The sequence below is a fragment of the Mustelus asterias genome, chromosome 22 (assembly GCF_964213995.1).
Source record: "Mustelus asterias chromosome 22, sMusAst1.hap1.1, whole genome shotgun sequence".
Classification (NCBI taxonomy): Eukaryota; Metazoa; Chordata; class Chondrichthyes; order Carcharhiniformes; family Triakidae; genus Mustelus; species Mustelus asterias.
Genome location: NC_135822.1, coordinates 7,790,864 through 7,802,972, shown reverse-complemented (window position 1 = coordinate 7,802,972; position 12,109 = coordinate 7,790,864). Strand labels below are relative to the sequence as shown.

General features: G+C 45.7%; 1 protein-coding gene across 2 annotated transcripts in view; it reads right to left on the bottom strand.

Moving 5' to 3' along the window:
• Window positions 1–2,219: 2,219 nt before the first annotated feature.
• Window positions 2,220–12,109, bottom strand: part of eno1a (enolase 1a, (alpha)) — a 65,205-nt gene continuing 55,315 nt past the window's right edge. For both annotated transcript variants that reach the window (XM_078238713.1, XM_078238715.1), the window contains exons 9-12: window positions 9,969–10,170; window positions 6,441–6,549; window positions 5,470–5,528; window positions 2,220–2,494 (exon numbers count right to left, since the gene is read on the bottom strand). In XM_078238713.1, the coding sequence (XP_078094839.1) occupies window positions 2,425–2,494; window positions 5,470–5,528; window positions 6,441–6,549; window positions 9,969–10,170 (440 nt within the window). In that variant the 3' untranslated portion in view covers window positions 2,220–2,424. The remainder of the gene's footprint in view (window positions 2,495–5,469; window positions 5,529–6,440; window positions 6,550–9,968; window positions 10,171–12,109) is intronic.

The following is a 12,109-nucleotide window of genomic DNA, read 5'->3' as shown; positions in this document are numbered from 1 at the left end:
TCTCACCCGACTTGGAAATATATCCCTGTTCCTTCGCAGTCGCTGGGTCAAAATCCTGGAATTCCCTCCCTAACGGCATTGTGGGTCAACCCACAGCATGTGGACTGCAGTGATTCAAGATGGCAGCTCACCACCACCTTCTCAAGGGCAACTAGGGATGGGCAATAAATGCTGGCCAGCCAGCGACGCCCATGTCCCACGAATGAATAAAAAAGGATGGATAGGAATGGGTTAGTGATCACTCTTTGGTAGCCATACCCAGTAAAGGAAATAACTTGTTTTCGGGAGGATGCAACAAAAGACCAGATGCAAAGAGCAGAATGGACTTAAATAGCAAATTATGTTCAACACAGATAAATGTGAAGTACATTTTGTTGGTTGGAAGAATAGGGAGATCATTTATTGCTTGGAAGGTGCAAGTCTGAAGGGGGGGGGGGGGGGGGGGGTGGAAGAGGAACAAGGGGCCTCCTCGGATTACAAATACCAGAGAGGGTGCAGAGATTTATAAGGGTGATCCCAGAAATGAGGGGCTGCATAAACAGGAAAGGATCGATTGGCTGGGTCTTTTTCTCTTTTGGGGGGGGGGGGGGGGGGTGCGGGGATAACAGAGGGGGAGGCTGAGAGGAGGGGGTGATCTATTGGAGGTCTTTAAAATTAGGAAAGGTTTCGATAGAGTGGATACAGAGACAATGGGCGAGATCGCTTGCTGCGGGAATTCTAATGGGCAGGCAGAAAATTCAGCAGAACATAAGGTCCATTAATCTCAGGAGACAACTTCCGGTCTTGGGACGTGTGTAGCTGGAAAATCCCACCTACTGTTTCCTCATGGGGAAAGAGCAAAACTAGAGCCTTTTGCAGCTGCTTGTAGTATTTTGAAACCATAAGAAATTGAAAACTAAAAAGCTTCATTCACATAGCTTTCTTCATAAGCACCAGACGTCTCAAAGTGATTAATCACCAATGAAATACTATTGAAATGCAGTCAGGATGTACATCGGATATACATGGCAACCAGTCTGCACTCAGCAAGTTCCCACACACCTTAACGAGTTATAACAAAAAAAGGTAATCTGGTTGTTTGTGATGTTGATTGGATAAATATTGGCTCGGAAATCAAAGATAACGCCCAACTCTGCATCAAAAACCTGAGCGCCATGGGATCTTTTACATTCACACAAGCAGGTGGGCCTCTTAACATCTCATCTGAAAGACAGTGGCCGGAATTTTACCAGCACGCTAGCCCCCGGAAGCTTGGAGAACGTAATTCTCCGTTGGCTTCGGGCGGGATTGTACGAACCTCGGGTGGACACGCCGGTAAAATTCCACCCAGTACTTCTGACCGTGCAGCACTCCCTGGCAGAGGATTGGAGTGTTTTTGTCTCGCTGTGCCCTGTTTGAGAGCAGATTTCCACTCCATCTGACGAAGGAGCAGCGCTCCGAAAGCTTATGGTATTTGCTACCAAATAAACCTGTTGGACTTTAACCTGTTGTTAAAACTGGTACATAGGATTGGAGTGTCAGCCTGGACAGTGACCCAAGCCGGGAATCAAACCCGGGTCCCTGGCGCTGTGAGGCAGCAGTGCTACTGTGCCATCATGCCACCCCCAAGGTAGTCCTGCCACCTCCGATCCCACCTGTGCAAAAAATGACCTGGAAGCGAGTTCAAGCCGGGAAACCGGAGCACCGACCAACAGGGTTGTTTTTAGCCCCCACACTCTTCAGATCCCAGTCTCCGGAGAAGGAAGGGGGGCGGTGGGGGGGTTAAATTCCTGCTATTGGCATCTTGCCCGGTGTTCCGATAGTCTGTGATTGCAGGATAAATCAATCAATCAGGGAGCGCATCAAAGGCAAACTGACCCCGATGAAACCCAACAGGGACTTTGCAGCCCAGGTCGTTGTACAGCAAGAGGGGATGAAACCCGATTGGAGAACCCAGGTTGCTGTCTGCTTCGAGACCAGTTCACTCCCAGGTCACGGGCAATCTTTGAGAGCACCAGACACTGCTTCCCCACCTCTTCCCAGCTGGCCCACCTACAACGGGGAGCATTAGTCCAAGTTTAATTAGTGAAGTATTTTGACAGCTCACGGAGGAGGTTGATAAAATAATAATTAAAATATCACAGGAATGTGCGATTCAGTAACATTCGAACGCACCTTGGAGACACTTTAGATCTTAACGTCTGCCGAATCCACTGGGTAAAGCACAACAAATACACATGATGGTTTAAGCCTTGCATTTATTTATTTTTTGTCTAGAGAAAGGAACACATCAAAAAACTTGACACATTTCCCTTTCCTCTGCTAGAACAGTCATCCTGCAACAATGACAGTACAAAAACAAAATGTCAATTCTGCTGGTACGGGAGGAACAAAGTAAAAACTGCTCTAAACACTGGATTGTTGACAGAAAACACGTTGCCTGGTTTATTTGGCAAGAGGATTCTGGAAATTTCTGCCAGCAAAACAAGCCATCTGCCCGAGCTCCTCTTCAATTCTGTCGAAAGAAAGAAGAAGTGAGATGTGGACAATTTACCAAAGACACCGTCATCTACCCTTATCCTGGTCACGGTAACGTAGAGTCATCGAAAGATCCTCAGAGTTAACGGCAAAAGGACCATACAAGCGATCCCGAATAAAAAATGTATTTATTCACAATATCATAGAGTTGTTACAGTGCAGAGGGAGGCCATTCAGCCCATCGTTTGTGCACCAGTTCTCTAAATGAGCAAATTACTTAGTGCCGCCTTCTTCCCGTGACTCTGCACATTTTTCCTTTTCAGATAATAGTCCAATGCCCTTTGGAATGCTTCCATTCAACCCGTCTCTGCCACACTCCAGCAGTGCACTCCAGACCTGGATTACTGTCTCGCAGGAAAGTTTTTCCTTGTCGCTTTTGCTTCTTTTACTAATTACTTTGAACTGGTTCTCAATCCTCTCACAAGTGGGAACAGCTTCTCCCCATCGGTTCAGGCCAGACTCTTGACCGAATACCTCTTTCTGACCTCCTTTCAGCCTTCTTTTCATCCAAGAAAAGTTAGGACTATCTTCATAACTGAAGTTCCTCATCTCTGGAACCATTCTCCCGAATCTTTCCCGCACCCTCTCCGATGCCTTCACATCCTTCGTTAAGTGCGCCATCCGGAACGGAATGCAATACTCCAGCTGAGGTCTAACTAGTGTCCTACACACATTCAACATAGAACTTCAAAGATAAAAGCAGATGCTGGAATCGGAAACAAAAACATAAAATGCTGGAAAATTTCAGTGGGTCGGACAGCATCTTTGGAGAGAGAATAAAGCCAACGTTTCAAGTCTGGATGACTCTTCTTCAAAGCTCTCTCTCTCTCCACACGTGCTGTCAGAACTGCAGAGATTTTCCAGCATTTTCTGTTTTGGTTCATCACAATCTCCTTGCTCTGGCACTCTATCTCCCTATTAATAAAGCACACAGTATCCGAGGCTTTATTTGCCAATCTCTCAACTCGTCATGTCTTGAATAATGCACATATCCATCCCGGTCCCTCTGCTCCTGCATCCTCTTTTAGAGTTGTCGCCTTCATTTTACATCGTTTTGTGTTCTCCCAAAGTATCACCATATTAGTGAATCATGAAGGGCATAGATTGGATGAATGCACATCGTTTTTTTCCCCAGGGAAGGAGAATTGAAAACTAGAGGGCATAGGTTCAAGGTGAGAGGGGAAAGATTTAAAAAGGGACCCAAGGGGCAACTTCTTCATGCAGAGGGTGGTGCGGATATGGAATGAGCTGCCAGAGAAAGTGGTTGAGGCAGGTACAACAGCAACATTTAAAAAGCACTTGGATAAGTATGTGGATGGGAAAGGATGAGAGATATGGGTCAAACGTGGGCAATTGGGACTAGCTGGGAAGGCACCATGTTTGGCAAGTTTGTTCACCCTTGCTTCATAGTCCATATCATCCAAACCATGCAACATCCTTGTAAATATCTTCCGTACCCTTTCCAATGCATCAACATCCTTCCAGTAGTGTGGTGACCAGAATTGTACACAATACTCCAAATGTGGCCTAACCAAAGTCTTATCCAGCTGCAACATGTTCCAATTCCTATACTCAACGCCCGGACCGATGAAGGCCAGCATGCCGTACGCCTTCTTGACCACCTTGTCCACCTGAGTTGCCACCTTCAGGGAACTGTGGATCTGCACGCCTAGATCCCTCTGTATGCTAATGTTTCTGAGGGCTCTACCATTTACTGTATAATTTCCTTCTGCAATAGACCTTCCAAATCGTATCACCTCACATTTGTCGGGGTTAAATTCCATCTGCCATCTTTCGGTCCCAGGTCTCCAGCCGATTTATATCCTGCTGTATCCTCTGACAATCCTCCTCACTATCTGCTACTGCTACTCCCCCCAATTTTTGTATCATCTGCAAATTTACTAATCAGACTATGTTCATTTCCCTCCAAATCATTTATATATGTATATTACAAACAGAGGACCCAGCACTGATCCTTGTGGAACACTGCTTGTCACAGATCTCCAGTTAGAAAAATATCCTTCCATTGCTACTCTCTGCTTTCTGTGCCCAAGCCAGTTTTGTATCCATCTTACCAGCTCACCTTGGATCCCATATGACTTCACCTTCTGTATCAGCCTGCCATGAGGAACCTTATCGAAGGCTTTACTAAAGTCCATGTATACAACATCCACTGGACCTGCCCTGGTCAATTTTTCTTGTCACTTCCTCAAAGAACTCAATCACGTTTATGAAACACGACCTCCACTTCACAAAACCATGCTGCCCATCGCTAATAAGCCTATTCTCTTCCAGATGTGAGAACAATCTTCTCCAATAATTTATTCTCTCTAAGGACTGCCATATGCAGCCTTCCCCTTGTTTTTGTGACTCATCTTTCATTCCCTCCCCCTGTAGTATAAATATCTCCCACTTTCGATGCCTTTTAGCTTTGACAAAGGCTCATCTGGACTCGAAACGTCAGCTCTTTTCTCTCCTTACAGATGCTGAGATTTTCCAGCATTTTCTCTTTTGGTTTCAGATTCCAGCATCCGCAGTAATTTGCTTTTCTCCAATAATTTCCCCATCATTGATGTAAGGCTCACAGGCCTGTAATGTCCCGGATTGCCCTTCTTAAAGAGAGGAACAATGTTAGCTACTCTCCAATCCTCTGGTACCGCGCCCGTAACTAAAGAGGATACAAAGATTTTGGCCAAGGCCTCAGCAACTTCTTCCCTCGCCTCTCTCAGTATTCTGGGATAGACCCCATCTGGCCCTGGGGACTTGTCCACCTTAAATGTTTTTCAAAGCCTCCAATACCTCCTACTTGTGACACTAATAAAAAAATTTTTAAAAGGTGCCCAGACTTGCTGTCACTCATTTCCAGTCCAGAACATTTATTAAAAAAAAACCTTAAAAAGTTACCAATGTAAAAGCTTTAATAATGAGTTGCACAAGTTATAAACGGATTACCTCATTAACTGGTTGTACTTTGCCAGCCTTTCCGATCTGCAAGGAGCCCCAGTCTTGATCTGAGAACACATTAAATATTCACAATATTTCAGTCCCATTTCTGTGGGTTCCAATACACCGTCCGCTCTACAAATGGCAAAAAAAAAACCCCCAAAGCAATCTTTGACTTTAAAAAGCTTGGCATGTGCGTCAATTGATCTACAATTTGGTGAAGAAGTGGAAATGGCCGAGAGCCTCACGTTTTTAGGTGTCCAGATCACCAACAACCTGTCCTGGCCCCTCCACACTAATGCTAAAGATAAGAAAGCCCACCAATGCCTCTACTTTCTCAGGAGGGGGAAATTTGGCATGTCCGCTACGATCTCATCCATTTTTACAGATGCAACATAGAAAGCATTCTTTCTGTATATGGTATGGCTCCTGCTTTGATCAAGACCACAAAACAAACTTCAAAGGGTTGCGAATGTAGCCCAGTCCACCATCTACTGATTCTGTCTATATTTCCCGCTGCCTCAGATAAGCAGCCAGCATAATCAAGGACCCCACGCAACCCGCACATTCTCTCTTCCACCTCCTTCCGTCAGGAAAAAGATACAAAAGTTTGAGGTCACGTATCAACCGACTCAAGAACAGCTTCTTCCCTGCTGCCATCAGACTTTTGAATGGACTTACCTCGCATTAAGTTGATCTTTCTCTACACCCTAGCTATGACTGTAACACTACATTCTGCACCTTCTCCCCATGTAATCTATGAACGGTATGCTTTGTCTGTCTAGCGTGCAAGAAACAATACTTTTCACCGTATCCCAACACATGTGACAATTAACTCAATAGATTTAATTGATAATCGCACCAAATGGTGATGAACAATGTGTCAGACATCCATTAGATCCAGGAACTGCCCTGAATGAAGGCAGTGTTGCTTTTAGTGTCAGTTATTACTGTGCACATCCTGGTTCCCCCATTCTTACCTGTCCAGTGCAAAGTCCAACAACCAGATCAGCAATGAAAGTGTCTTCAGTCTCACCAGAACGATGGCTCACCATTACACCCCATCCATTCGACTGGGCCATCTTGCATCTGTTGGGAAACATTAAAAGATTGAATACAGCCAATAGAATAATATTGATGCACATGGATTCCACTTCAATCGTTTACTCTGACGTTTACTGTCCAGAAGTTGGGGGAGTGGAAAGGGACAAAGTTGTCAGTTGGTCATTGCGTTGGTTTAGCTATGAGGAGAGGTTGGAGAAACTTGGTTTGTTCTCAGTGGAACGACAGAGGTTGAGGGGCAACCTAATAGAAGTCTACAAGATTATGAGGGGCATGGACAGAGTGGATAGTCAGAAGCTTTTTCCCAGCATGTAAAAGTCAATTACTAGGGGGGCATAGGTTTAAGGTGCGAGGGGCAAGATTTAAAAAAGTACAAGGCAAGTTTTTGTTTAAAACAGAGGGTGGTGGGTGCCTGGAACTCGCTGCCGGGGGAGGTATTGGAAGCGGATACGATAGTGAGTTTTAAGGGGCATCTGGGCAAATACATGAATAGGATGGGAATAGAGGGATATGGTCCCCAGAAGGGTGGGAGGTTTTAGTTCACACAGGCAGCATGGTTGGTGCAGGCTTGGAGGGCCAAAGGGCCTGTTCCTGGACTGTAATTTTCTTTGTTCTGGCTTAACCACCCCACATTTAAATCTCACCAGACAAGTTAAGTTAAACAATGCTAAGTTGGTGGGCAGATGCCAGAGTTAAAACACACAGCTATCAGATTCATAAAATTCCAAACGATGCAGGTCCTTCAAAACAGTGGACAGATTACAAAAGGAGTGGGCAGGAGTGGCACAGTGGATAGCACTGCTGCCTCACAGTGCCAGGGACCCGGGTTCAATTCCAGCCTTGGGTCACTGTCTGTGTGGAGTTGGCACATTCTCCCCGTGTCTGCGTGGGTTTCCTCCGGGTGCTCCAGTTCCCCCTCTCAGTCCAACGATGAGCGGGTTAGGTGGATTGGCCATGTTAAATTGACCCTAGTGTCAGGTGGGGTTAGCAGGGTAAGCGTGTGAGGTTACAGGAATAGGGCCTGGGTTGGATCGTGGTCGGTGCAGACTCGATGGGCTGAATGGCCTCCTTCTGCACTGTAGGGATTGTTTGATACTAATTCTTTTGTCCTCTTCCTTGGTATTGACTCACATTGCAGCAATATTCCATTTACTTTCCATCCGGGATTACCAGTGACAGCTAGGCATTCCCCCACTCGCGTACAAGACATCGAGATCACTCCTACGGTGTACCTACGAATGTTCAATTAATTCCCCACAAATCAACCATTTGTGCTCGGCACATTTTAATACTACCACCAGGTGGCACCTGTAACCACTTGGCCATCAGCAAATGCTTGTACAGCGACAAGTACATACCAGAAAACTGATCCTAATGTGACCAACATATGCCAGCTGCATCCACCAGCGCTATAGTGTCGTCCGAACTCATTTAAATAGTGCTGCAAGTTTTGGAGCAGGCAGGAGTTCCGACAGTCTATTTAATGCTCTCAACATCCGATAGGTCTGGCTCATGCCTGGAGTTTATTTCTAGCCTTGGGTTGCAATAGATATGCAAGTCGAACCAGACAGTGCATAGCTTGAATTGCATTGTACCCAGAGATACTGTACATGGCAAGCAACTGAAGTGGAACAGGAGTTAGCTAGCTCGTGTTCAAATAATTAGGTTGCTTCGAACCAACGGCGGCTCAAATTTTATGCTTTAGTTCAGTAAAAAAAAAAGATCACTGACAAACTCTAGCTTGGTCAGTAGCTGGTCACTAACATTGTCTTTTCAAACCACTTTAGATCAACGCTCGGAGGACGGATTGCCAATATCTGGGGAGTTCCTGTTGATGGAACTATTTGCCCGGAGAAGTATCACAATTAAAAAGTTAAATAGGAATGGCATTCATCCGGGCTGATAAAGCAAGTCTGTCAGGTTTGAAAAAATGTCACGACCTTGAACTACCGTACAGTTTACATCAAACACACCAAGTCGGCCTGTGGGTTCAAGCCGCACTGCAAATCTCATGCATGTTTAACTAGGAGAAAGGAACAATTACTGGAATGAAGATTAAAAAGGTGATAAACAAAAAAAGAGAGAAAATTATACAAGCACCAAGCAAGCCTGTCAGCGCACGGAAAGAAAAGCAGGCACATGAAAAGTTTCACAACAGGGCAGGGCTTGGGTGAGATGCCTTTTTGGAGAGTTGGTACAGACTCAATGGGCCTAACAGCCTCCTTCTGCACTGCAGGGATTCTATGGTTCTATACCTGCTGTTACAACAGCCTGTCTAATGACAGCTTCTATCCATGACCTTGGAGGTCTTGTGGTTCTGTGGGTGGCACCCCTGCCTCAGAGGCAGAAGTTCCAGGTTCACGGTCATGTTCCACTCTAGGACTTGGATGGCCAAGGAAAATGCGTTTACAATTCGGCCAAACGGACAGAGTACCAACTTGTAAATCCTTCCGACTGACGTACGCCAACGTTAAGCAGCCAGAGCAGCAGGGATTCCCAATCAGCCACGTAATAGAAAAAGAACTGGAGCCTCTACCACTACCCATAGCTCCAGACTACAATGTGCTCTGGCACCACGGCAACCTTGGATGGCCAGTTGGCGGATGTGGATCGGATGGGTACCAACATCACGGGGGGTTTATCCCCGTTCTGGCTGGATCTGGGACCCTCCCCATGGTGGAGTGGGTAGTACTGTGGGTCAGACCAGACTTGGTGTAGAGAACTGAAAGAGGATCATCCAAGACCTTAACTTACCTCCCCCACCCCCTCCAAATAAAAACACCCCCTGCCATCAGTACTTTATGAAATGAGGGCAGGCTCCTACAAAACTTTGCGAGAGTAAAAAGAATCCAGCAACTGACTAAACAGAAAGTTCAATGGGTTCAGTAGTTTTGTTCTAGTAAGGAACATTTGTAGTTTAAATTCACAGAACCTCAAAATGATCTTATTCTCCACATTTGACTATTCCAATGCGCTCCTGATTAGCCTTCCATTCTCCACACTTTGAGCCCCATATCTTATCCCACACACCTGCCCTGCTCACTCGTGACTCCTGTCCTTGCTGTCTCTAGGCCGGCCACCCCCTCCAATTCATGTTTGAATCTCCTCATGACACCGCCTCGGCCTCATCAGCTCCCCAAGCCCTACAACTCCTTCAGAATTCCCCATCGCTCGGAGTCTGGTCTCCATGCACTTACCCCTGCTGCACTCCAATATTGGTAGTCATGCCTTCTGTCATTTGGGATTCACACTCCGGAATTCTGTGCGTGGATCTGAGGCTTTCCAACTCCATGCACAAAATCCCCGATCGGAGTCAATGTTTGGTCACCTTCCTTTCCTCTGGCTCGGAATGCAATTTTGTCCGATGATGTTTTTGAAGCACTTTTTTTTTGTATGGCTACATTAAACGGTGCTGCCGTTCTATAAATACACGAAAAATAACTCACGCTTCAATGGACTCGGAGACGGTGCCAATCTGGTTCACTTTGAGCAGCAGGCAGTTGCAGGCTTTCTCTCCGATTGCTTTCTTAATGCGAGTTGGGTTGGTCACAAGCAAGTCATCCCCAACCACTTGGATCTTCGCTTGACCTGTGAACTGCGTCCAGGCTGCCCAATCATCTTGGTCAAAAGGATCCTCAATGGAGACAACTGGAAAGCAGAGATAATCGTTTTGAATCTCTTCACATATTTCAAGAATAATAATATTGCAAAAGACCAAGAACCACTTATCTCCAGAAGAAAAAGATCATTTAACCCAACACCCTGCAGGATTAATTGATTGGGATTTTATCACCCTCCCCAACAACGGTTCATCTATTACTTCAAGAGGAAAACTAACTTAATTCCACAACTTCTCCATGAGAAAGATGAAGAAAATCAAGATGTACTTTGTAAACGCTTTATCCTTTAATCCTGCTTCCCAACAGGTTTAGACCTGATTGAAAAATGCAAGTCTCCTGAAATCAACCTCTTGAAATCTATTTCATAGTCCGTTATATTATGGGAGAAGTTCTACTCTGCTCCTGTCACCTCTACCACCCAATTCCTCCCAAATCTCACTTCGCATCAGAACGCTACACTTGCATCCTCCAACATTCATCAAAGACTTCCACCTCAAGTGCACCTGATGCTACTTCGAACACTTGGGCCAAATCTCCAGTATAATTAGGTTCAGCCACCAAAGCCTGTGTGTCTTCTTGCTTCTCCTTCCTCTTCACCACATTTAAGCCTGGGAATATTTTGTCTCCCAACCCGATGACGATTGTTGAGGAACTGGGCACAATCAGCTCGGTTACTCCGTCTCAGACTTCTCCAGTTTGGTTTTCCTCAAGTCGACTATCTTCCCTTCACCAAGGCTGTGATAATTCAGTTATGCGCTGGTCAAGCCGAATTATTAGAACAGTGGACACGATTATCTTGGCACAATGGTTAGCATTGCTTCCTCACAGCGCCAGGGACCCGGGTTCAATTCCAGCCTTGGGTCATTGTCTGCACCTTCTCCTCGTGTCTGCGTGGGTTTCCTCCGGGTGCTCCGGTTTCCTCCCACAGTCCCAAAGACGTGCTGGTTAGGTGCATTGGCCATGCTAAATTCTCCCAGTGTACCCGAACAGGTGCCGGAGTGTGGCAACTAGGGGATTTTCACAGTAATTTCATTGTAGTGTTAATGTAAGCCGACATGTGACACTAAGTAGTAAAGTTAAAAACTTTAAACCTTTAAAGAATTGGCTACTCTGCATTTTTTTTGTAAGATCAGATGATTTTGTGTCCCCCACGTTTGATGACAAAACCACAAACATCATCAAAGGCGGCGGCACGCACATTTCCAATCTTTGTGAAGGTCTTTCCCCCTCCTCGGTCAACCATCCTCTCATTCCATTTGACACGATGATGATCTTTGAATTCATGTGTGGCTCACCAGGCCAAAAGTTGGACTATAGGATGTTAGAATTATAGGATGGGGTGACATGGTGGCACAATGGTTAGATTGCTGCCTCACAGCGCCACGGACTCGGGTTCAATTTCAGCCTCGGGTCAAGTCTGCACGTTCTCCCCGTGTCTGTGTGGGTTTCCTCCCACAGTCCAAAGATGTGCAGGTTAGGGGTATTGGCCATGATAAATTCTCCTTAGTATCTAAAGATGTGTAAATTAGGGGGATTAGTGGGGTATACATGGTGTTTCGGGGATAGGGCCTGGGTGGGATTCTCGGTTGGAGAGTCGGTACAGACTCGATGGGCTGAATGGCCTCCTTTTGCACTCTAGGGATTCTAGAACACCTCCCTAACAGCACTGTGACTTATTTATTCACATGTGCACTTTGATCTCATTGGTTATATATGGGATCTGAACATGTCCCACACCAATAAGCCGCACTCTATTCCTCACATAATCGATGCATAACTTCACTTCATCTGTCCAACAGGTTGTCATGGGACCACACAAAACCTTAACATGATTTTATATTTGAAAAATCACAGGTTTTAGCTTTGTTCCACCAATCATGAATCTTGGGTTCTGGTCTCCTGTGATTTTCACTAGAACCGTTTCTGAACCTTCTCTCTCCAGTTTGACTGCTATGAACTTCATGGGC